The sequence below is a fragment of the Culex pipiens genome, chromosome 2 (assembly GCF_016801865.2).
Source record: "Culex pipiens pallens isolate TS chromosome 2, TS_CPP_V2, whole genome shotgun sequence".
NCBI classification, from domain to species: domain Eukaryota; kingdom Metazoa; phylum Arthropoda; class Insecta; order Diptera; family Culicidae; genus Culex; species Culex pipiens.
The window spans coordinates 10,010,178-10,037,673 of NC_068938.1; the positions used below are offsets into that span (position 1 = coordinate 10,010,178).

Consider the following 27,496-nt stretch of genomic DNA (forward strand, 5'->3'; position numbering starts at 1 on the left):
TCGATCCGGGCGGTTTCGCGTTTTCGCATTTTAGTTGGTTTTATCTTTCCACAGCCGGCTGTCTAAGATTAAATCATTTATGCTAAACTCAACACCAAATAACCGGGAATAGTCTCATCCGCATACTCCGACTGTTTGCCTTGAGAATGCTTAATACATCACACCATTAAACAAAATTTATTGATTATTGGGTCGCATCATCATCCTCTATGTTGAATCCTGGCCATTACCCTTACCCACTAACAAAATCCTAAGTAGAAGTAGTTTTCCGGCACAGCGGGGGTGTGGATATCGTATAGAACCCACCCTTGGTAGCAGCCTGTGCTAACTAACATTCCCGTCCGATTCCCTCGAGATCTACAAACTGACATGGCGGGCGCCGTTGGTGGCCAACGACTGTTTCCTATTCGCACCGGCTCTAGTTTTGATGATCGTGATGTTTTATCTTTTCAGCGCATTCATGCATGCTGTTGATAAGGGAAACATCATTTGATCGTTGAAGCGTGTGACCGGTTGTGCTGATGGGATATTATGGTCCTGTTCAGCAACGGAGAAGGACAACCATGAGTGGTCTCTCATGCTCATGCTCATGCTCATGTTACGAAAATTTTCCAAAGAATCTGATGAAAATAATTTCAGAAATATGCTTTTTGGTCACGAGACCTTCAAAAGAGCATTTTAAGTTTTCATTTAACCTTTTCAAATATTAGGCTACATATTTGAAACTTGTAACTTCATTTCTTTAAAAGCTCTTTCGTTTGCGCTGAAGATCAACTCAAGATGCAAAAATCAACGAAAATTGCCATTTTTCGGACAACCCTAACACGGCGTAGGTCACCCTAATGATGGGCAAACAAAAAAATACGGGCCTGTTTATTTCGGCCAAGGAACCACCAGAAAATTTTTAAGCCCAATCGGAGAACTTTCGTTTTCATGGGGAATTTCTGAATATTTGGCGTAAATTGAAAAAAAAAAAAACTAACTTAATCCACCTATGTGGTTGGAGCCTTCCTTACTCATTACCAACAATGATGGGGTTGGAGTCCAACCGTTGGACACAAATTTCATATTTCTTTTAGATCTGGAATAAAATATCACTTAGGTGGCCATATCTCGAGACAGGGTTGCCAGATCTTCAATGCTTTGGACTCGTTGGAAAGGTTTTATGATAACCTAATCAACGATGGGTCGGATGGAGGATCCGGACATAGTTTTCATGCATATAAGTGAGATCCGGTTATATGTGAAAACACATTTTTATATATAACTTTTGAACTACTTATCGAAACTTCAAACAATTCAATAGCGATGTATGGGACGCTAAACCAAGTCGAATGCAACTGGTTTGATCAAAATCGGTCCAGCCAGTGCTGAGAAAACTTGGCAAGAAATTTGGGAACATACATACACACACACACATACAGTTGTTCAGTTTTCGATTCTGAGGCGATAGGTATACATGAATATAGGTCTACGAGCTGTTTTTCAAAAGTTCATTTTTCGAGCAGGATTATAGCCTTACCTCAGTTTGGAAGGCAAAACCCAAGCAGTAATATATTTTCAAGGTTTAAGAAGATACAGTCGACTCTCTGGCTGTCGATCCAATATATATCGATATCAATATTGCTTCCGCTATCAATACATTTTTCAGTCCCTTCAAGAAGCATGCTTTGATTTTTCGTTCTATATTTTGATACCTTCCGCTCTAGACGGTACCTTCAATATCGACAATGAGAGAGTCCACTGTATTTCCTAACTTTCAGAGTTCTATTCACATAGGGTGCATAAATTTTAGAAAAAAAACTAACTTAATCCACCTATGTGGTTGATGCCTTCCTCACTTTTTACCAACAATGGGTAATATGAGTGGTTTGGACACATATTTCAGCTATGTTTTTAGGTCCAGAAAAATAAGTACACAGATATAACTTAAGTTGTCATAACTCGAGACAGGGTTGCCAGATTTTCAATTATGTGGACTCGTTGGAAAGGCCTCTTGATTACCTTACCAACAATGTATCGGATGATGGTTCCGGACATCGTTTGCATACATTTAAGTGAGATCCGGCTTCAAAAAGGTACATAAATATCACTTAAGTGGTCATAACTCGAGACAGGGTTGCCAGATCTACGATGTTGTGGACTCGTTGGAAAGGTCTCTCAATTATCTAACCAACGATGGGTCGGATGATGGATCCGGACATCGTTTACATACATTTAAGTGAGATCCGGCTTCAAAAAAGTACATCAATATCACTTAAGTGGTCATAACTCGAGACAGGGTTGCCAGATCTTCGATGTTGTGGACTCGTTGGAAAGGTCTATTGATTACCTAACCAACGATAGGTTGGATGATGGATCCGGACATCTTTTACATACATTTAAGTGAGATCCGGCTTCAAAAAAGTACATAAATATCACTTAAGTGGTCATAACTCTAGACAGGGTTGCCAGATTTTCAATTATGTGGACTCGTTGGAAAGGTCTCTCGATTACCCAACCAATGATGGGTTGGATGATGGATCTAGACATCGTTTACATACATTTAAGTGAGATCCGGCTTCAAAAAGTACATAAATATCACTTAAGTGGTCATAACTCGAGACAGGGTTGCCAGATTTTCAATTATGTGGACTCGTTGGAAAGGTCTCTCGATTACCCAACCAATGATGGGTTGGATGATGGATCTAGACATCGTTTACATACATTTAAGTGAGATCCGGCTTCAAAAAAGTACATAAATATCACCTAAGTGGTCATAACTCGAGACAGGGTTGCCAGATCTTCAATGTTGAGAATTCGTTGGAAAGGTCTCTCAATTACCTAACCAACGATGGGTCGGATGATGGATCTGGACATCGTTTACATGCACTTTAGTGAGATCCGGCTTCAAAAAAGTACATAAATATCACTTAAGTGGTCATAACTCGAGACAGGGTTGCCAGATCTTCGATGTTGTGGACTCGTTGGAAAGGTCTCTTGATTACCTAACCAACGATGGGTCGGATGATGGATCCGGACATCGTTTACATACATTTAAGTGAGATCCGGCTTCAAAAAAGTACATAAATATCACTTAAGTGGTCATAACTCGAGACAGGGTTGCCAGATCTTCAATGTTGTGGAATCGTTGGAAAAGTCTGTTGATTACCTAACCAACGATGGGTCGGATGATGGATCCGGAAATCTTTTACATGCATTTAAGTGAGATCCGGCTTCAGAAAAGTACATAAATATCACTTAAGTGGTCATAACTCGAGACAGGGTTACCAGATCTTCAATGTTGTAGACTTGTTGGAAAGGTCTTTTGATTACCTAACCAACGATGGGTTGGATGATGGATCCGGACATCTTTTACTTGCATATAATTGAGATCCGGATATATTTGAAAACACATTTTTATACATAACTTTTGAACTACTTATCGAAACTTCAAACAATTCAATAGCGATGTATGGGACCCTAAACCAAGTCGAATGCAACTGGTTCGATCAAAATCGGTTCAGCCAGTGCTGAGAAAACTTGGCAAGATTTTTGAACACATACATACATACACACACACACACATACACACACACAGACATTTGTTCAGTTTTCGATTCTGAGTCGATATGTATATATGAAGGTGGGTCTTCGAGCTTTTAATAAAAAGTTCATTTTTAGAGCAGGATTATAGCCTTACCTCAGTGAGGAAGGCAAAAATCAAAAAAAGTTTCCAGCTGGTTTATGGATGGTCGCAAAATTGAGCAATACATTTTTGGCTAATTTTTAATACACTCTACATATGAAATTTCGGACCCTTAACGCGCGCGTCCCCCTCGAAACCAATCATAGGCCTATTAATCACGGGGCGAACAGGTTCGCCGCCGAGTGACACGAACAGCTCGCTCGCTCGGAGACATCATCGATCACGTTTCTGCAGGCCAGCCAGATGGACAGTCAGTGAAGTGGCTGCCGGCAGTAATCATCATCTGATGAAGTAATTAAAAGCTAGTTTTTATTATAAATTGATCCCGCGGAGCCGTATGTGTCACTGTCGTCGTCGTGATTATTACCTTGTCGTAGATTTTGACGATTTCTTAGTCCACTCGAGAAGGTCTACCTTTTTGATGGGTAACAGTAGGAAGACCTTCTCGAGCGGGCACTTGGATAAGTTCATGAACTCGACCCGGGGGCATCACTTCGATTGTTGTTGTTGTTATTCAGAGGGGGGCAATAAATCTCCAACGACGCCGGTTGGAATCACGTGCAGAGTAATGAGACTGGTCGAAGGGCTGACGACGATGACCGAAGGTCCTTCACGCGAGATCTTACCCTTAGTTAAACGCTCTTCGAGGGTGATTCCTCATAATTGCTAGCGGACGCTCTAAAATTAGAACCTGTTTGAGGTGCAATTATTCAGCACAAAGTTCAACAGTAAGTATATCGCGGAGGTAATTGCGAAATCCTTTAAACATTTGTTCTGTAATTGCAATTTGTTAGACTAAAAGCCATCATAATCACTCCTCGTTGCGAGAGGGTTCCAATCGCTATAGAGTTACGTACAGCTTAAGACGATTTCCTGACTTGGCATCAACTAGGCGAGAGGGGGGTTCAAACTCCCGGGAGTCTTGTGCAACATCACCAAGTCAGTGGGGAACCCGGTAACATTCTTGCATATAAAAATCGCAGACAACACGCAATACACGGCACTCGTGCGTGATTTATCTGGCTCGGCTTAAACCAGGTTGTTGGCTTTATTGGGCATCGATCGCGACTTATCTGCTGAACCTCTTGGAGAGATTCACTTTCTTCGAGTGTTGTCGTCGTATCGCAGCAACTCTTTAAATAACTCGGGGAATTCCCTCCGCGCGTTTCCCATGCCCATTAAGCCCCCCTTGGCGAGCCGTAAAAAAAACAGACGACGACTTCTTAAGCCAAGTCGCAGGGGCGCAAAACGTGTTTTCGCTTAATTTGGATGTGCTGCGCGACCGACGGTTGGGTTAGGTTAGGTTTTAATGCACCTGTTGAGCAGAGTATGGTTGGGTCTGACCGAACCAAGGAAGAGATTCTTTCGTAATTTATTGGCGACGTGCTTGAATTTCCGCGTGTGTGATGAGAGTCGCACTATCAACGGGGTAATGGTTTGGCACTTAATAAGGAGGGACCCGTTTGGGTTAGATAAAAAGGTGTTGATTGGACAAATGGGCGAGGAAAGTAGAATATTATGCATTTTTTAGAAGAAAATAATTAATTTTTTGATATTTTTGCAATATCTCAGAATACAAATGATGAAAAATCATCTTGGAAAATTCAGTTAAAAAATCTCCCAGAAATGAACGGGTCTAGCTCATTTTCCCGAATGACATTTCCCCGAATGCCATTTCCTCGAAAATCATTTCCCCTAATTGGCCACATCCCCGAATACCACTTCCCCTAATCAGCCACATCCCCGAATGCCATTTCCCCGAATATCATTTCCCCTAATCGGCTATATCCCCGAATGCCATTTCCCCTAATCGGCCATTTCCCCGAATGCCATTTCCCCGATGTGACACTTACGCTAATTGCCGTTTATTTAAATTTAAATTTTCCCAAATTTTCATATTCCCTAATCTTTATTTTCGCTAAAGCCTTTTTCTATGACTAACAAAATAACTTTTTTTTGCTTCATATAAGAATACAAATTGGTAGCCCCGTTAAAGGTATAATTAATTATTTGCCAATTAAATTTACCTGTTATAACATACATATTTAGTATAATCTGAGGTATATTAAAAAACAATTGAAGATCAAAAATTATTCCTAAACAAATATTTATTTGAAATTATTAAACTCAAAAGAAATGTGTCTTTTAAAAGATTGTAAAAACAATTTGTTTTTATAGTACAGTTTTTTGTTGGGGTACTAGCCGTGCTGTAATACTATGGCTTAAGTTATCAATTTTTTATCAGGTAAAAATATTAACTCTAAAAAAATTGCTTTATTCATAAATGAACTAAGCCTGAAATCGCTGACAAAAAAAATCGTTCTCAATAAAACCAGACATAAAAAAAACTACCCCAAAATCATTTATTATAACAACTTAAAATAAAATGCTTAATTTCAGTCAACATCCATCACACCAAATTGCAGTAACTTTTCAACAAGAAAGAGAAGAGAGAGCTTGCAGAAAAGTACGGGAACGGTTTTGCTGCAACTTCTACCTCTCTCACTGCAGAAGTTCTGCCTGAGACGAGGCCTGAGAGAAAAGTTACTTTTGTTGCAGAAAAGTACGGGAAAGCTCTGCTGCCGTTTTTGTGCAGAATTGCAGAATTCTGCAGTACGGGAATAGACCTAATGTTCTTAAAAGTGCAGACAACTACAAAAATTTTGATATATAAACATAAGGGGTTTGCTTATAAACATCACAAGTTATAGCGATTTTACGAAAAAAAAGTTTTGAAAAAGTTACTTTTTGCGTTTCTCTTTATTTCGTCGTCCGTGTCTGTCGCGGGTGACAATGAACGGCCATGGCAGGAAAATGGCAGAGATTTCAAAACTTTTTTAGTGTTTTTTTCGATGTAAAATACGTTTTTTTCTGAATTTTGAGTACGCCATCAAATCAGGCGTCTAATTTTACATAAAAGTCCCTTTGACACAAAATGTCTATCTCATCACCGTTTCAGGCTGCAAATTATTGAAAAACACCTCTTTTTTCGCATGTTCAAAAATAAAAGGGGTTGTACCACCCCTCCGTCACAAGATATCACAAAACGGATCTCGGATTCGTGATCAGGGACAAAAGTTTCCCCTTAGGACAAAGTTTCACGCAAATCGGAGCAACTGCTGTGTGAGTTGGCGGAGAATTACCCACATTCAAATTTCCCATAAATTGACATGTCACTCGATTTTCGACAGTTGAGTAACGAGAAATGGCAGCGGATTTAAAAACTGTTATTTGATCAAAAATATGTTTTTCGGAATGTTGAGTACGCTATCAAACTAGGCGTCCAATTTTACACAAACGTCCCTCTGACACCACATATCTATCGCTTTGCGGTTCAGAGCTACAAATCACTGAAAAACGTGTCTTAATGAAAATTCAGAAACACGAAGGGGGTCATGCCACCCCACCGTCACGAGATATCAAAAAATGAAACTCAGATTCGTGACTATGGACCAAAATTACTCCTTAGAGCAAAGTTTCACGGAAATCGGTCAGGACAACTGCTGTGGGAGTTGGTGGAGAATCCTACATAAAATCGTTTTGAATTGATAATTATTATTTGATTAAATATTTGTAGTATAAAAGTTATACTTTTTAATACTATCATGATATTGATCCTTGCACTGTAACTTGGATTTTGCCCGCACTTTTCTCTCGCACTTTTGACAGCAAGAATTCGAAAAACTAGGCAACCAGTTGTTGTTTGTTTACATTGCCAGTCGCAGTTTACACCAAACTGGACATTCGCACTTTGAAATTGCGATTGACAGCTGAAAAACAAGCGAGCGCTTTGATCATTTTCTAGGAAATTTAAAATTTCCCAAGGTAGTTTGACAAGTCGCAATAGTGCGATCGATAGCAATAATTTAGTGCGAAGTCCAGCTTAGTGGGAATTGCGCAATAAAGCAGCAATTATATTAAAATACAAACCCAGATTAACCATTTTGCAGTGTGGAAAAGCCGATGACTAATTTTCGCATCTAAAAACTTGAGAAACGATGTTAGTCAGTTGACTGATTCACTCCGACTGTTATGTTTGTGTTGTCTGCATCTTGGCGAGAGAGGCAAGTTTTAATACAACCTTCTCTTATCTCTTCCTCTCTGTTTATACAGGAAACTCACGATTTTCATATTGTTTCATGTTGGAAATAGGTATATAAAATCGACAGCGAAGAAAAATTTAATAATAGTTTATGCAACGAAATGCAAAAATTAAACTGCGTGAGTTGTACATTTATCCAACGAGGTTTACCGAGTATCGATAAGTACTACTTTTTAATACATGTACTGAAAAGTTGAACTTTTCAGCACTCAAATGAAAGCTGAAAACTGCTTTTCAATACTGTTATTTTTGGCGATGAAAAGTATGCCGTTTCGTCATTTGAGAGTGACAGGAAAAGTAGGTAGTTTCACAACATAATTGCAAAAGTTGTTGTCCAATGTTTTCCTGTAAGTTATTGATCCTTGCACTGTAACTTGGATTTGGCCCGCACTTTTCTCTTGCACTTTTGACAACAAAATTTCCAAAAACTAGGCAACCAGCAGTTGTTTATTTACATTTCCAGTGGCAGTTTCCACCAAACAGGACATTCGCACTTTAAAATTTCGATTGACAGGTGAGCAACATCGGCACGCTTTGATCATTTTTTGAGAAAATTAAAATTTCCCAAGCCAGTTTGCCAAGTCGCAATAGTGCGATCGATAGTAATAATTTAGTGCGAAGTCCAAGTTAGTGAGAATTGCGCAATAACGTAAATTTTTTTTTAAATTTTTGGAAGTTCTTTTTTTAATAATGTTTTTGCAATTCCGTCGTGAAACTACTTACATTTCCTGTCATTCTTGAACGATGAAATAGCCTACTTTTCTGTACCAAAAATAACAGAATCGAATAGCAACACTTTTCAAAATAAATGCTGAAAAGTTCTACTTTTCAGCACTCAAATGGATGCTGAAAAGTTGAACTTTTCAGCACTTGTTTCGAAAAGTAACACTTTTCAACATTTTTTTGATTTAAACGACTTATTGACAAAATACATGAAAATTTGACATAAAATTTCACTCAGTGTGTGTTTTTTGGAATTGCAAAAAATGTTGTATGGAACTCGTTGCAAAACTTCATTTTTTCAGCACTCTTCGTATTTATCCAACTCGGTTAACCTCGTTGGATAAATGTACGACTCGTGCTGAAAAAATTCTCTTTTTGCAACTTGTTGCATAAACTACTATTACAATATAACTTACGGTTCAAGGATTACACCTACTTCAAAGTAACGTAATATTTATAAACCTAAGACTAGTCTACCATATTCAACTGTTCTCCATTATTAAATGTTAAAATAAGGAAGCCAATAAAAAGCTGCTCACGTCCATGTAATAAAATCAAGCCCAAAGAGAAAACTAGGTGCAGTTGACGTTATCGCCAATTTGGACAAATATGAATAAGAAAATTGATGGTTTCAAGTTTCTCCTTTGACTGTGTAGCAGCAATCAGCCACTACTGGGTTCGTTTTATAGGAAGTCAGTTGGGAGTCTGCAGGGCACACGGCTTTCAAGCCATAGCACACCACCTCTTGGGATAGAGGCTGCGGTTCGGGCTATCGCGCCAGCTTAATCGAACCTGGATTTATCCATCATCCTACGAATAGTCACATGGCTTATGATGGTTGGTTAATTTTTTCATTTTATTTTACTTTTATAGCCTCTGGTTGTCGTTCGTGAAGCAAGTTTTGCGCTTGCTCCAATATATCATAAACGCCATAACTGATGAAGTGATAAGAAAAAGTGGCTTTACGTTTGAAAACGTGGAAAAATAACCCAGTTTAGTTGTACAGAAAACAAAACTCTTCCGAAAGCATAATTTATGCGCAACGAATCGCACTGTTGAGACACTAATGACGAGGCGTGAAATGTAAATAGGGTTGTCTACCACGTTTCACACCTGTCCGACTGTCGGTCAAGCTTGCGCGGTGTCCAAACGGTGCAATTTAGTCTTTCTCCTCGAGTACCTTGAGACAGGTCGGCACTAAAGTCTTTGAGCGCGTAATTTGCCAATTTTCTCTGCACATCAACTAAGTAATGCTCGCACGCATCGTCTTGGCTGGGCCGCTGGCGAGGCTTAGTTTGAGTTAACCCTTGAGTGTCAAACTTTTTTTTTGTTTAAAATGTTCAATTCTATATATGTCTATCAAACATGAAATTAATTAAATTAAAAAAAATCCTGCTCAAATAACAAACTGATCACTAGAAGGTTAATACGGAAGGCAACCCCAGTACTAACAGTCAGTACCACCCATATTCCATACGAGTGAGAGATAGAGCGATGCCGCACCAGGATTAGCAACCTCTGCTCGCAAGCTCGGCCTACTAAGTGCTTTTTCGCACTAAAACGAGATCGTCGTCGTCGGTCGAAAACTAAAGCCCCCAAAGGCCGTTTTGCCCACGAGCATGGGAAAGAAAGGTGTAATTAATAATTTACATAATTCTAGCGGCGGCGGCGGCGGCGGTCGTAACTACCTTAGACAGGTTTATTTCCTTGGGCTTTTCATTATGACACTGCCGCAGTTTACCAAAACGGACACCGGGACTGTGTGACAGACAGGTAGAAATGGACACTAATTTTAACTGTGAATGAGAGTACTTTGTTTCGTTTTAGTGTGTGTTTGTGGTGCCAATTTGTACGGACGCCCATTACTGGTAATGTGAGCCAAGTGAGCCGACACATCGTCGCCATCGTGCTAACTTGTCGTACGTGCATTTTGGGCCAAATTGAGTTAAGAACGCCATTTTGTGCAGCTCACAATGCCTCACCTTTTGACCTTCACAGATCCCCAAAATTCGATTTCAATCCTGAGATATTCACCAAAAACCGAAAAAAACTCCGTGCATTTTTGTCACTTTACATATGAAAGTAGTTTCAATCTTGTCGTGCTATCTTGTCACTCCCTGAAAATCGATGTAAGTGTGACAATTGGCCAAAGGGATTTCAGGTCAGGATGCGTTTGACGCACGTACAAGTCAGACTACATTTGTGATTATAACTCGGGACACCAGCAACCAAATACAACCAAACTTAGGGACAATGCACAGAATGGTCAACCAAACAAAACGTGTTTGTTATTGTTTACATTGCGTGCTCTAGTTTTTGTTTATTCAAGGTCAAACATTAAAACGCGTTTTTCTCGGAACGTCGAAATGGCGGGTGCGACATGATAGCACGACGACGTCGACATGTGTTATATTGCAAGATTTGAAATTAGTAAATGTCACACGAGGTTAACTTTATGAATGAATGTTTCATGTTTATCCGTTCATACAGGTTAGCAAATGATTTTGAACGATTCTCTATAGTGAAAGTGTAAATATTTTTTTGCATAATTTTAATAAACCAAAAGTTGTGGGTTTTTGTCCCCTAAAACATATCAAAAAATCTTGAAAATCAAAAAATACGTATTTTGGGAAATTTAGTTTTTGTAAAAAAAAAGTTAATTAAAAAATAGGTAAAACTAAATTTCCAAAATGGTCATAGGAAAGGCCCATACTAAGTTTAAGCTAAATAAAAAAAATACAAATAAAATCCGATTCCAGTTTCTGTAGGGTATTGCTCTTTTAGAACTTGATTTGTAAATTCCTTTTGCATAGGTTAAAGATAAAAAAAATCATTCTTTTGTTCTCCTGTTTAAAGCATTCGCCTTAAAAGAATCTTAAATCATTTTTTCATTGAAATCAAATATTCCTTTTTTTTGAATTTTTGCATGAAAATTAGGGTGTAAAGAAATGGATTATCAAATCAAAATCAAAATTTATTGCAAGTAAAGTAGTTTGAGAGCCATAAAGATAAATTCATACACAGAATAAAATCAATTCCCGTGATCGTGAATTGTGTTCATGAATTTTAGAACCACGAAGGAATTTATTCATGAGTATGGTGCATTTGAACTATAAACGTGAATATATTCCTTCGTGGTTATCAAATTCATGAACATAATTCATTATTTCGAGAATTGACTTTGAACTTGGCAGATGGGTTTCAAATTAAATTAAAAAAAAAAAAATTTGTTATTTTGTCTCATTTATCTAATTTGCTTACATAGCAACTCTCCGCGAAAACCATAAATGGATTTAATTTGTATTTATGAATTTTAAACTTTGTCGGAGACTATGACGAGAGCTAGTAATTTTTCACAGCAAAAAAAAAGATAACAAATTCGAGGCATGCCAATTACAAAACATCAGAATTTTACTGTATTCTTTTAAAACTTCTTGAAATAAATGTTAAAGTGTGTTAAATTTGATAAGCCAAAAAAAAACAATGAATTAAAATGATTTGAAGTGCATTATTAAGAACAATGGTGTACAGGAAAATTAATGTAAAAATAAGTAATGATCCAAAACCCAATGTGTGAAGAGGTAATATTAAATATGTTGTGCCTAAATCAGGGGTGACCAAAGTATGGCCCACGAGCCAAACTTGGCCCGCGAAGTGATATTTTGTGGCCCGCGACCCCATTTTGAATGATCAAGTTAAATGGCCCGTTGACCATCTGTAGAATGATTTTAAACTTTTTCAAAATTAAACTTCATTTTAAATTTTTAGTGCTAATCTGTTTTTGTTTTTTTCGTTAGTATTAAACTAATGATTTACTCTTTTTTTATCCTAATTTTACGATACAAAAATATGTTTTTCATAAATATTTCTAATTGAAACTTTTTTCACACGTTTCAATGTGAGTGAAACTCGTGGTGAAACTAGTAAATATTGTCAAAATATTCATGAAATATTTTTGGAAATGTAAATTAAACGTTCAAAATTGACTTAGGCATAAAACTGGGAGGGCCTCGTGGCGCGGTGGTTAGCGGCTTCGGCTGCCGATCCCTAAGTTACTATGGGGCGTGGGTTTGATTCCCGCCTTATCCTCCTGGCCTTCTATCGGATGAGGAAGTTAAATGTTGGTCCATTTGCGTAAAAGAGGTTTTGGGTGACTCACCACATAGAACCGTTTTGATTGCTTTGCTTTTTTTATAAAACTGTAATAATTGCAAAAATATAGGCATTACATATTAATTTAAAAGTCATTATGACCATTTCAAAAAACTGAGCCTTAAACTTACTTTGCAATTAGAAACATTCCACCTTGGGATTCGAACTCATGACAATTCGATAACGAAACTGATTGAATACCACTTTGTTGCGACGGAGAGCGTCCGAAGCAGTCCCTTGTTCTGCGTCAGTGTCAGTGTTTGTGTATTGTTTGACTGGTGCCCGTGCTGTCGCTTGAAATTGAATAAAGTTGAAAACTATCTGAGCAAGTGGGAGCACGGGCGCAGCTGGACAGGTCAGCTGCGTAAAAACACCAAATCTGTGAGTAAATGTAATATTGTGAACTGTTGAATGTTATTAATTAGGAAATACACATTTCCAGTTTTGTGGCATGTGGAAAATAAAAGAATTTTATTTTGCCCTGCTTACGAAATCGGTGCCCGGAGGAGTATCTTCCCGCCTGTCTCAACACACTTGATTCAGGCAGATTTTTAAATCGGAGGAATAAGGCGGTTGCAAATATTTTTCAAAGCTTTTGTTTTTTAAGTGCAATCAGCTGAAATCCATTTAAAATGCATTCCTCTGTGTTTAGAACCGTTTTGGGCATGCTCGGGTTTATTCAAAAATAATTTGAATTTTAGTAAACATTCGATTTGCAACAAAAAGTGTTTTTCGCAAAAATATAATTTCTTCGTCGAATCTTACATATTTTGAAAATTTTGATTGTAAATCTAAGTGTATTTTTCTAACATTTGCCAACAATTTTTGTATTGAAATGTTGAATATTCTGGCTTGTATTTTAAATTTTTATATTTCTTTATTTTTTTTGCCTCCCCTCGACTATGGCCAGAGTTAAGGGACAAAATCTTTTTTAAATATTTGCATCGGCCATATTGGTGGAAAAAAATTGAACCATTTTTCATGAGTGTAACAATTCAAAGATAAAATTATGACGTAGCATAAATTGTTCTGATGTTATGCCATCATTTTCAAAATATAGACAATACTTAAAATTCAAATGAAAACACAAGTACATTCAACTAAATACCATTTTTAAAATACCGTAAAACGGGGTGACTTTGATAGCCGGGGTGACTTTGATAGGTTTGCGATTATTCCGCAAAACGAAGAGTACAATTAAAATACGAAAGGAATGGTTCAGAAACATACTGACCGTGGTAGAGAAGTGTTCAAAGTACCTCATGAAGAACTTTACATAAATTTTTGAAAAGTTTATAAAGTTAGTTAACTATAGTTAAGAAAATGTGGATATAAGTCATTATTTTAAACTTCTCAAAGTGTCATGATTTTCTCAATGAACATGATTTTTAATCGGAAAACGGAATGCATTTTCGAATTCTCTGGACAATTTTCCACTAGGAGAAGGTTAAATAAGTTTGTAAATAATAAAAAATATGTGTTTTTGAAACACAATTAAAAAAAATCTCCAAATTTATAGGCAAATTCAGTTGAACAAATTTCATGTAAAATGTGAAAACTTGTGATTAGTGCTTCGAATTCAGTATAAAATGCAATATAAATCGATCATTTTATAAACAAAACTATTTTTAACAAATTGCAGGCAAAATTCCGACTTTTTAACAATTTTACCTAAAATTTATATGTATTTTGTTAAAAAGCTTATAAACTTAGTTAACTTAATATAAGCATTGATTTTTTTTTCTTACAAACTATATCAGCTACTTTAGTGATGGTACATTTAACGTACAAATAAAGTTTGAACATCTTAAAAATGATTTTAACAAGAAAAACTATGACTATCAAAGTCACCCCGGAATTAAAACCAAGAATTTTTAACGTAACTATTTTTCTAAACACTATTGAAAAAACTTTTTTTCCAAAATAGTGCATGGACTTTGTGTGGCCTACCCCAGTACATGTTTTAAAAATAATAATCTTGAGAAAAACCTTACCTGTTGGAAAATATTCTAAAAACAAATTGAAATCCTATCAAAGTCACCCCGGTTTACGGTACTCAAAACAATTATTTCAACAAAACTGATGGAAAACTGTCATTTTACGTTTTCTATTACTTTTAAATAACGAAAATGTTAAAAAAAAACAGAAATTTAAACAAAAACTTCAAGTAATAGATGTATTTTCTTAGTTTTTACATTTATATAACGTAAATTCTTAACATTAATAACCAATTTTATACATACGGCCCGCAAGCTCATTTGAGCTTCAAAATTGGCCCGGCATCCAAAAACTTTGAGCACCCCTGGCCTAAATTGATTAGGATTTCAAATTTGTGAAATATATCTTATTTTTAACAGCTGAATTTGCGATGTAGTTGTCCTAACTTTATTGAGATTATTGAAATTTTTATATAAGAATAATAGTCAAAAATATTTGCAAAACACAGCACGTCCTACACTGAAATAAAAAAAAGTACCAAATTCCTATATTCTAGGTTTTTTGCCACCTTTCCTCATGTTGTTATAGTTTTTTTTTGATAACTAAATAAGGAAATAAGGAAATAACGAGGAAAAATTCCTAGAATTTAGTATTTTTATGCTTTTTTTATTTCAGTGTAAACGAGATATTAACCTCATGTTAAATCAGAAAAATATTTGAACAATATTTTACAGTAAAAAAATCATGTTAATATTACACCTGGGAATGACAGGAAACATCTTTTATGTGAAAAAAATATGGAATTGTAAACGTGTAATTTCACTTTTTTTTTGTTTTAAAATCATATGTTTAGTCTAAATTCAGATAATATTACATCATAAAAGAGGTAATATTAAACCTTTTAATTTTAAACCTACAAAATTTACATTTTTTTTTCTGTGTCGTCTGTTTGATGGCAAATGGGAAATATTACAGTATTACAGAAAGTTTAAGCATAATTCAATTTAAAATAGATTTAGTAACTTTTGGGGCTGTTAGTTTCGGAACATCATTTAAACCTAAAGCTTGGAAAAAATGCTCCAGCGTGTTTTTTCATTGATGTTTTGAATAACAATTTGACTTTGAATGGTAATTTCTAATTCTTCGTTTGATTTTTCTTAAAATAAATGAAAAAAAACAATTTTATGAAATGCTCACATGTTAGAAAATGCCTAAATCTTCAATAAATATTTTTTGACAACTGCTTCCAAATACCTGTTTAAAATGTGATGTGTTTGAATAAAAAAAAGTTCAAATACAACGAGGAGCGATTTGTTAGTTGATTATTTCTAATTTTGCGGCATTGACAAATATTCACGTCACAGATCCAATTTCACGGATTACGCGACATCCGGAATAGTGCCCATATGTACTAATTTGCAAATATTTTGTTTTTCAAATAACTGAGAAAACATTGAACATTGAAGATTGGTTTTTATGTTCCTGAGATACAGCCGCTAGAGAAAAAATAAAATTGAAGATTTTTTTTATTTTCATCAAAACAGCACTCGATTTATAAAAAAAATGCGATATCTCGGAAACAATAGGTCTGATTTTAAGAGTCAAGAAAAGAATTTACCTGATACCAAAAATTGCTTAATCCTCAAGATTTGCGATGCTTCGTTTTGTATCGCGCAAATGTCGAGCGATAATTAAACTTGCAAAAAAAAACTCATTTTCATGATCCTCGCTACTGCAGCACCACCAGCAGTAGCAGATCCGATCTTGTCGAATCACTTAATCACAACTTGTATTGCAGGCATAGTACAAATGAAGAAACAGACAACCAGATTTGTTGTTGTGTTGTCTCGTTGGGGTAAGTAAGTACAATAGTTAATAAATCAAAAAGGAACTATTTTGCTCAAAAATCTATTTCGGCTTTCAACATACACGGAAAACGATTAATACCATGACACTTACAATTGTCTATGCCTTTGGTATCACAATAATTTTCAACTTAAGACCGGGTGACTAAACCGGGCACGACGATAGTTGAAGTCGCCAACTTCATCGTCTCTTCGTAATAACGTCCACGATGATGATGGTACAAACCGCGAGCGCGCGACACAAAACTGCCGTGGAAACTGCTCGATGATGATGGCAAGGTAACTTAAAGGTAAGATTGCATAACATTACGTTTTCAAAGTAGTAGAATGGTACGTACGATCGTCGTCGTCGTGCTCAAATCCCGCGATTTATTTCCCAAACTCGCTCTCCGTTCGAGCAGATTATAAGCGGTGAAAATCCCTTCATCACACGTGTCGATACAATACGTGCCTCGGTGAGTTATTAAACTTGAAGGGGGTACCAAGACGATTCAACGCAAGGTAACTGAATATTGCCAATCAATTTTGGCCTTGCTGTAATGGAAATCAATTTATGACACTTTTTATGTTGTTAGAAAACAAATTTGAAAAAATGCCCCATTTTGCAGTGTAATTAAAACTACATTAAAAAGAATTGTGAAATTTTAACCTGCCATATAACACAAACTTAAATGTCGTGATTCACACCTTAATTTTCAACGTTATGCTCACGGAATGTGCTCAATTAACCTTATACACAAAAAACGCACATTTCCTCAAACTAAACGTAATAAAGTACCTCAAAAAAAAAAAAAAACCAAACAGCCCTTAGAGCTCAGCATCCGCCCGTATAGCCTCAAACGGACCGTAATTAAAAGGCCCTCGGACAGTTTGACAAGTGCCTTTACACGGCAAGTTGAACCGCGCTAACCAGCAGCATTACCAACTCGATCCCTTTCCTACCCTCATTATGCATCGTTAGGTATAAAAGGCAGCAGCGCCGCCGGTTCACCGGATGATCATCACCCACTTTACTTTACAACGAGCAGCGGCGGCGCTGATGGAGGTGTTATAAAACTGCTTTTTTCACTCTCACTTAAATTAATTTTGTGTAGGATTGGATCGTTTTTGGGGTTTAAACGTTATGGATATAAAGTATTTAAAATACAAAAGAACTTTCGTCCTCTAAAACAAACATTAAAGATTTATTAGTAGTTGATCTCTGATAAAAAAAGGTAAATTTTTGTGCTATTTTTATACTGTGTAATTACTCATAAAAGATACAAATTTCACATACTTTCCGACACAAAATAAGGCCACATCATATCGTCTACTCACAAATTTTCAAATTGTTTGAGTATCAATTTTCAAGTTGTTTTTCAAATTTTAAAAGTTATGTTTTCAAAACACTTTACCTCTATGAAACCTGATAAAAAACTAAATATAAATTATTTCTGTAAAATATCTGTAAAATATGTAAAATATACCTATTAATTTTCTATAAAGACTAAACTGGAAAAAAAATTATACACGGTAAGAAAATGGTGATTTTTTATTTAACTTTTTGTCACTAAAACTGTTTTCTTTATTTTTTGATTTGTTTTAGGGGACATCAAATCGTCGCCATCGTGCTAACTTGTCGTACGTGCATTTTGGGCCAAATTGAGTTAAGAACGCCATTTTGTGCAGCTCACAATGCCTCACCTTTTGACCTTGACAGATCCCTAAAATTCGATTTCAATCCTGAGATATTCAACAAAAACCGAAAAAACTCCGTGCATTTTTGTCACTTTACATATGAAAGAAGTTTCAATCTTGTCGTGCTATCTTGTCACTCCATGAAAATTGATGTAAGTGCGACAAAAGGCCAAAGGGATTTCAGGCCAGGAAAGTCAGGATGCGTTTGTCGCACGTACAAGCTAGACTACCGTAAACATTTGTAATTATAACTTGGGACTCCAGCAACCAACTTCAATCAAACTTTGGGACAATGCACAGAATGGTGAGCCAAACAAAACGTGTTTGTTATTGTTTACATTGCGTGCTCTCGTTTTTTAATATTCAAGGTCAAACATTAAAACGCGTTTTTCTCGGAACGTCAAAATGGCGGGTGCGACAAGATAGCACGACGACGTCGAAATGCTAACTTTTCAGAAACTTCTAGGATGTGCCAAAAAAAAAAATGCGCAAAATTTCGATTTAAAAAAAATCAGTATTGATTAATAAAATGCATAACTCGGTCAAAGATTTTTTGCACAACCTGGAAATTTCTGAAAAGTGGGCATTTGATGTCCCCTGAAACATATAAAAAAATAAAAAAAAAATAAAATTGTGTTTTTTTGCAAATAAAGTTTTAGTGACAAAAAGTTAAATATAAAATCACCAAAAAAAATTAATAATTTTTTTCCAGTGTAGTCCTCATCCATACCTACATCTTTTCCGAAGACACCAAATCGATCAAAAAATCCCTTCAAAAGATACAGATTTTTGAATTTTCAGACATCATTTTTGTATGGACAGCTGCCAAATTTGCAAGGAAAATTATATGGACAAACTAATGATGCAAAAGTTTCAGCCCGATTGAAAAATACAAAAAATAAAATTCTAAAAAAAGACCGATTTCGTAGAGATTTGCTCATTTTTTTCCGTGTCCATTTCAGACTCAATTATTCGAATGCCTTGGAATTTAAAAAAGTCAGTCAACTATTAAAATTTTACTAAAATGGGGTCACATAGCTCGAATTTGATGATAAATGCTAAAATAATGCCAAACATTTTTTTATAATGCAAAACATTTTGATATATAAAAAAGAAAAGTGTCTATAATTGGTTCTATTTGGGATCGACGGTGTTATTTAAAATATGTTTCAATTAGCATCAAACATTCAGTCAAACCCCAGAAGCCAAATCCTTCCTAAAGAAAAGCCCGCCATTAGCCCAGCACTTGAAATACACCCACAACAACAAAGTCGGCGCTCCACCGAAGGTCTCTGAATTGCCCGGAGCACTTAAACCTGTCATATCCAACCATCCAAGCAACCCACCAACCGATGCTCGCCGAGATGGCCTTGTCTGAAGGAGCAGAAGAATCGAGACTTCCCCCACCCTCTCCTTCCCTCTGTAGTTTGTTGTCACCTCAGCAAGCCATGCAAGGCGATCCCCCCCGAACAAGCGCCACTTGATTTGTTTACTCTTTTTAACGGTCGTCAGCCTGCTGCTGCTGCTGTTGTGACGGCTATGGCGTCCAAGTCACCGGGCGCGTGCCGTGCCAAACTTAACTAGCTTAAAGTTGGCCACTTTGGAAACCCTTGGGGCGATGACGATGGCGGGTTTGGCTGTTTTTGTTTGAACAGTAAAAAATAAGTTTTAATAAAATCATGAAATTGATCTTTTTTTTTCGCAAAAGGTCTTTTGAAAATAAAATCAAAAATCTAATGAAAATTTAAATTTGGATTTTTTTATGTTTTTGAACAGCAACACAACTGACCTCCTCCACGCGACACATTGAAGGCACCGAAGAGAAAAGAGTTCACTTAAAAATTAGTTAAATGGGACGCGGAAAAGGGACTAGGTGCAGTCTGTTGTTGGTGGTCAGCGTCGTAAACCTTAAGGTATAGTAAAGATCGTAAAACGTTAAGGGGTTAAAAAGTGTCGAGGGTAATAACCCGCGCATATATGAGATGTCGTTTACGTTAAGGGACCAACAGAAATGCGGTAGTGCGGGGAGGAGGTCACTAAGGCAACCACAATGTGTTGCCTCGAGGTGAACCTTTTAGGGCAGCATTTCCTCGAATTTACCTTTGTGCGACTTTGTTTGTAAAATGTGTGTTTAATTGCAATTGAAGATCTAATTAATCATACTACATTCAAGTTGTACATTAAAAAAGAATTAAATCAGCAAGGTTGAGACTTAAGCCCTAATCTGCCCCGATTTCGCTGAATTTTTTTCCAGGGCCTTGTGTTAACCACAACGACGCATTTTTTGAATGAAAATAAAATCCATAAAAAAAATCTCATTTCTCACAAAAGGCCTAAAACATAAAATCCAGGATTTGAATAAAACCCCTTGGGTAAAACTCCTTCAGGAAAAGTTTTTTTTTTCTCAGAAAGTGAGTGATAAAACCCAAATTAAATTTGAATCTTTTTGTGTGGAGTTGCAATTTAATATCATAGATTTTGGTTATATTTAAAAAATATACTTTGCCATAGAATTAAACAATCTCTAACAAGTTCTTACAAATCAACAATTCTAAATTTCTTTTGCTTAACTTAAAAAAAATAATTGATTTAAATTATCTAAATTGATTAAATTGGTCGCCTAAAATGCCTAAACGTTCAGAAATGAATGAGCCTTCTTTTAGTTTTATTTTTTTTTTGCATTTTTAATCTTGCTGAAACTTTTTGGGATGCATTCCATATGCCCAAATAAGTCATTTTGCTTTTACAGATTAACCTTTTTTTTCATGTAAATTTGGCAGCTATTCAATAAAAAAAAATAAAATGAAAATTCAATTATATTTTTTTGATGAATATTTTTTAACCGATTTGGTGTCTTCGGCAAAGTTGTAGGTGGCTGATTTGTTCTATAACTTTTGTCACTAGAATTGATTCCCAATAAAACAATATATTTTTTTATTAGGTTCAAGGGACATAATATGCCATCTTTTCAGAAAACTTCACAAAGGTCCAACAATATTTGACTAAGTATGTTATAATCTTTTTTAAAAAAGTATTTTTTTACAAATAAACATTACTTAATCCATCCTTAGGTGGTTGGTGCCTTCCTCACATTTAAAAGGTAATGCTATCCAAAATAGGGCGGACCTTTAAGTGTTCTATCAATTTGACTAATTATTCATTCATTCAGATTGGGTAGTCAGATCTTCATATCTCAGGGCACTTATGTGCTTACAACTTATGATAGAGTAGTCAAATCTCCAATTCAATACGTGCCCGTTGGAACGGCTTTTGAAATACCTATCCAAAGATAGGTCGCATGATATATTTGGACAACGTTTTCATCAAAATTTCTGAGATCCGGCTCCGAAAAAGTGCATAAATAACACTTGAGTGCTTTTGATAAGGTTGGCAAATCTTTAATGTTTTGAAAGCGTTGGAAAGGTCTTTCGATTACCTATCCAACGACAGGTCGCATGATAGATCAAGACATCATTTTCATCAAAATATCTGAGATCCGGCTTCCAAAAAGTGCATAAATAACACTTAAGTACTAATAACTTTTGATAGGGTTGTCAGATCTTCAATGTCTTGGACGCGTTGAAAAGGTCTTTTAAATACCTTTATAAAAATGTATAACATGCCGGGTTTTCTTACAAAAACCACCCTTTTTACAATCTTCCGGACTTTTGGTAAATTTTTTTTTTTAGCATTACTTTTGAAGTACTAAACTAAACTGCATAATTTTTAATAGCGACTTATGGGACCCCAAGACGGATCGAATGAGGCCAAAACGGACAAAATCGGTTAAGCCAACGTTGAGATAATCGAGTGACAATTTTTTGATCAACATCCCACCACACACACAGACATTTGCTCGGAATTTGATTCTGAGTCGATAGGTATACATGAAGGTGGGTCTAGGAGGTCTAATTGAGAAGTTCAGTTTTTGAGTGATTTTATAGCCTTTTCTCAGTAAGGTGAGGAAGGCAAAAAGCGAAGTACAAAAAATTATTGTTAAATTAAAAACTAACTAATTGTAACAACATTTTTCTAGGTAATCTCTTCCATTCTTACAAGTAATTTTACAGTGTTTTTAAACTGTGTTCATGGAAATATCAATACAGTGGACTTTCTGGCTGTCGATCTTCTCAATATCAATATTGCTCCAGCTGTCAATACATTTTTTAGTGCCTTCAAAAAGATTGCTTTTATTTTTCGTTCTATAATTTGATAACTCCCGCTCTCGACGGTCCCTTCAATATCGACAACGAGAGAGTCCACTGTATTATGCAAATAAAGAATATTTTTCAAATTTGTGTAATTACAATAATGCTATTTTAATGTAGACAAATTCCAGTATGCTTTGCAATCACAGCTTTATATTTAAACAGTTCGTTATTATAAGATTACGTTGACAGTAAAATAAACCGATGATTTATTTTTTAAAGAATCTAAACTTTCATAAAATTTAATGCGCAATCACTTCAAGTTGTTGTCCTTTATTTACCAATAAATTACGACAATTGTTTTTGATGAATCATTATGAATTCATGATAATGTTTCCAGAAACATGATTTTGCCTTGCAAAAATGATTCCCGAATAAATAGGGGCCAAATTTTTTTTTATCAAAAACTACAAAATTTCCATGGAAATTTAAGTGCAATCAGCAGAAATTTATTTAAAATGCAGTCTCTTGAGTCAGAATCATTTCCAGCATGTTTGGGTTGATTTAAAAATCTTTTAAATTTTTGAAAATTTTCGATCTTTAGTTTCGCAAAAAGTTTTTTTTTTCGTTGAAATTTTTGTTTTCGTCAAATCTTATATTTTTTAAAAACTAATGATTGCAAAACAATTCAACTAGTGTAAAATGCATTTTAAAACATTTTTTCCATTCGAATTTTGAGACTATGGCTTGTTATTTCAATTTTTTGCTCCCCTCCCCTCGACCTCAGCCAGAGCCGAGGGACAAAAACTTTGAAAAATATTTGCATTGGCCGAATCGAAAACAAACATTTTTCATAATGACCAAAACATTTCGTTATGGTAATATAATCGTATACAATTGTATTCTATCTCTTGACATGACTTCGCAAATAGTTTGATTGAATCAGATCCAAACTCAATTTAAAGCAAGCATAACTTTTCAAATAATAAAATCCAAAATTTTTACTCCAAATTGGCATTTTGATGCCATTTATTTTTGCCAAAATTCTTCAATGACACTGCAGTTAAAAATGTCACCCAAATGTCTACCTTCAACGTCACCCAGAAATCGCAATCAACAACAAAACCCAAAAAAATACAGTTTCACATTTCTCAAATTCGCTTCCAGCGTCTTCGCGTTGTGCAAAACGCGCTCATTCACGGTCAGTTAAAGCAATTTATCGTCATCACCTTATCAGCAATCACATAAACCTGAGTCTCCCCCAACAAAAAAAATCTTCGTCGTCTCGCTTTTCGTCAATCGTTTTAGCAATCAATAACACACATCGAACCACAATTCTCCATCCAGAGGCAATCACGACTAGTCAATGTCTGCGTTTTTTCGAGTTTTATCACAATCAACTAAATTTGTGGTTGTAAAAACAAACACTTGAGCTGAAATTCCTCTCCCGCTTGACGAAGGCAACGTTTATGCAGTTGATGAACTGCTGCAGTTGCGGCAGCATTTTATATGGGAAAAATAGCAAACCTTACACCATGTGAATTCACATTTTCCCTTCCTCCTTTCCTTTTTTTTTGCAAAACAACATTTTCCAACGTTTTTTTCTTTTTCATTTGATGGACGAGATGCTTGCAGTTTGGTTCGAATACACTTTGCACTTTGCCCGAGCTATGCTCGACGTTGCATGATGTTCATGTTGCATTTTTTTTATCTTCTTCTCCTCTCTTCTTATGACACTTTTCTGCTTTGATGTTTAATTTTTCCTTTCATCATGCTTGGATTTTGTTTTTTGCGCAATTTTTCCCATCATTTGCAATTCCCGTTGCATGCTGGGTCACAAATTGATCCCTGATTAGCTTCTTTTCACCATTGTCACTAATTGCCATCATTTTCCAACTTTTCTTCTTTTACTTACATTTTTTAATATTTGAAAACTTGTCGAATATTCACTTTCCAAAACACTCAACTGATTTTTTCCTGAATTTTTTTTTCGATTTCCACTCCTCAAAAATCGTGTAATTTCTTTTCCAAAAATTTTCGCGCCTCCCAAACCCAATTGTACGTGTATCTTCGCGGAGCGCAAATTGAAAACTGATAGTACACGCGACGGCGGACGTCGCACGACGGCGCGGTTTCTTTTCTTGCCAGATCTTTAGCTGAAACAACCAACTAGTAGGCGACGAACCCTCTTCTCTTGGGCGCGCAAAGAGCTTTAAAGTTTTGCTTCTGGTTGCTGCGACCAAGAGCGGGTGCTCGGCTTTTTTCTTCATTTTTCTCTTCTTCTTCGTGTCTGAGCTGTTACTACAGGTGGGGGAGGGGGAGCAGCACCACAAACTCTAATAGGCAAATATAGAAGCAGCAGCGTGGATTTTTACCTCATTTCCTTACATTTCTTGAAAAAGTCGTGTGTGTTTGTGCGTTGTGTTGGACTTTTTTTTTTGTCTTGTTTTTGTTTTTTCGCTGCTCCTCGTTGGTTGTAGGTTAGTTGTTGTCGTGGTTAGAGTATTGAAATAAACTTTTTTGATTTGTTTCAATAAGGAAGAATTGATTTAATGTCTCACTGTAAACTGTCAGTAGGACTAAGAATTAATCTAAATATTTCGGTATTAAAATTAAACCTTGAGTTAAATAACAACCTAGCAATTGTTCCATTTCCCAACAAAGAAATTGATCCGATTTTTGATCAAACTTTTTTCGCCTTGGCAGGTATCGATAATTTATTTATATAATTTCGCAGATTTATTTTAGAAAATTAAAAACACGAATTAAATACAAACGGAAGGGTGTGGAAGCATACTGAGTCTGCTACACAATGATTTAGATATTTCAAGAAGGCCTCAACACATTTTGAAAAGTTTTTAAAGTTAGTGAACTATAGTTAGGAAAATATTGATAAATAGGATTATTTTTTTTCTCAAAGTGACATGTTTTTCTCAATGAAAATGAGTTCAAATCAGATAATTGACTGCAGTATCGGATTCGTTGGATTATTTTAAACTGAGCACTTAGTAAATTTGGAAAAAAATTGACTTATGCTCGAAATTTGATTGATAGCAATAAAAATTTACAGACGAGAATTTTTTTTAACGCATTTCAATCCAACTTGAATTTTTTTATTGTTCTTACTCTAATTAATGTAAATTTTAAATAAATAAACTTTAAAATCATTTTTTAACTATGGCTTTACTTATTATCAATTTGACTTAATTAATTCAATGTGCATACTTTTGTGCTTTATGCAAAAAAAACAATGTTGAATTAAAAATTTTAAAAGTTTTTGCACATTAAAAAAAAGTTAAGTATCAACAATTTATTTTTTGTGCCTCCATATTTTCTTAAGATTTTTTGTTGTATTGGCCGTACAATTGTTTAAACATTTTTGCAAATATTTAGATTTAATTAGATAAATCCAAATCAAATAAAATAAAATTATTAAAATCGGTTTATTTAACAAGGGCCATACAATCAATGAGTTCCTTCCCGATCCGTAGACTTAACATTACAAATTTGTAATTAGATAAATCCAAATCAAATAAAATAAAATTATTAAAATCGGTTTATTTAACAAGGGCCATAAAATCAATGAGTTCCTTCCCGATCCGTAGACTTAACATTACAAATTTGTAATTAAGCCTAAAAGTTCTTCATTTGATAACAAAATGAAAAATTAACGAACAATGTATTCCAAATAGTTCATATTGAGTTATAAATATTCAATTTCTTCGCAATATTTAGCAAAAATTTTAAAGGGAATGACAAAATTAAATTGGCATTGGCATAGGCCTAAACAAACTAAGTCTTTTTTTATCAAAAATCACGAAGTACAATGTTTCCCGAGTATTTTTTTTTTTTAATATCAGGAAGCTCCCACTTCAATTAGATTTTAGGGTTGACTTTAAAAAACAGCGTTTTAATTTTTTTTGTGAGTCACATACATTTCATATGAAATTAAATTATTTTATTTTGTCCTCAATAGAATTTTCGTCATTTAATAAAAACATTGCTTTGAAACTATATTGTGTACCACATAAGTGTGAAAGATTTTTTGTAGCTATAAAGAATTAAGCCACTGAAACTTTTTTTTAATGCCCTCTTCATAATTTTTGAAAAAAAAGGGAGCCAAAGAAATTTTTGACGGTATTTGAAAATGAAAAAAAAATGTAAATTCGATTATAAACTTTTCATAGTACATTGCATAACGCTTAAGGTGAAGCCGTTGATCATTTTCGAAGAAAATTAATCATCACTATAAAAAATTGTGTATTAAATTCAATTTAACGAATTTCAGCACCAAAATGAATCAGCATGTGCCGGTTGCTGCCTGCTTGAAACCACTGAAGGAATTTTTGATCTAAATCAATTGTGCTTCAAAATTTATATAATTTTGTGGCACAGTCATTGACGTCCTAGCTGGCAATCATTGATTAATGACGATTTCCATAACTTTACAAGAAATGGGATAATCGTTACCAAAAGGAATCAGCATGTGTAGGGAACTATTCTAAACAACTTGTTGAAGAAATTTTGTCAAAATATTGAAAGCGACGCAAAATTTATATCTTTGAAGGAAAAATCATGACAATGATGGAAGTCTTCACGTTAAGTATGCATTTTTAATACAATAAACACTTTTTAATATTTTTACAAGGTTTTAATAAAAGTTCAAATATTTTCATAAATTCATTGAAACTTTGAAAATAACTATCAAAAATTACCAGTAATGCTGTTAAAAGCATTTTGTTATTTTTTTTGTGTCAAAATTAAAAAAATTGGGCTAGAAATTTGATTTGTTCTTATTTTGAACTTGACATAAAATTTCTAATGGCTTTATCTGTTTTTGGAAAATCTGAAAGCTTTTAAATGAACCAAAAGAAGTCAAAAACAAAACTGTACTGATTTTATGGGTTAAATCCCGTTTAAATTTGGTTTGCCTTGTTCAAATTTGCAACTTATTTAGTTCAAACATGGCAAAAAAAAAAATTACATGAAACCAACATTATTTGGTTAACTAACACAACTTCTTGAGTTTGAAACATTAAACTAAATGTAATATAAAAAATGTACTTCTTACCATTCCCAAACGAAATGCTAATATTAGAAAATTTGCAAAAAAAACTCACGAAAATAAGTTTAAAGAATACTTAGCTATGCAAAAACACAAAGAAAAGTTTTTTTAGAGGTTTTTTCAAGAACAAAGAAAACA

General features: G+C 35.0%; 2 protein-coding genes across 2 annotated transcripts in view; both read right to left on the reverse strand.

Moving 5' to 3' along the window:
- LOC120418713 (uncharacterized) overlaps positions 1-7,759 on the reverse strand; it is a 406,326-nt gene extending 398,567 nt beyond the window's left edge. Inside the window, exon 1 of the mRNA XM_052706881.1 lies at positions 7,619-7,759. Coding sequence (XP_052562841.1) covers positions 7,619-7,631 — 13 coding nt within the window. The 5' untranslated portion in view covers positions 7,632-7,759. The remainder of the gene's footprint in view (positions 1-7,618) is intronic.
- Positions 1-24,665, reverse strand: part of LOC128092633 (uncharacterized) — a 36,284-nt gene extending 11,619 nt beyond the window's left edge. Inside the window, exon 1 of the mRNA XM_052706882.1 lies at positions 24,209-24,665. Within this exon, the coding sequence (XP_052562842.1) occupies positions 24,209-24,210 (2 nt within the window). The 5' untranslated portion in view covers positions 24,211-24,665. The remainder of the gene's footprint in view (positions 1-24,208) is intronic.
- Positions 24,666-27,496: the final 2,831 nt, after the last annotated feature.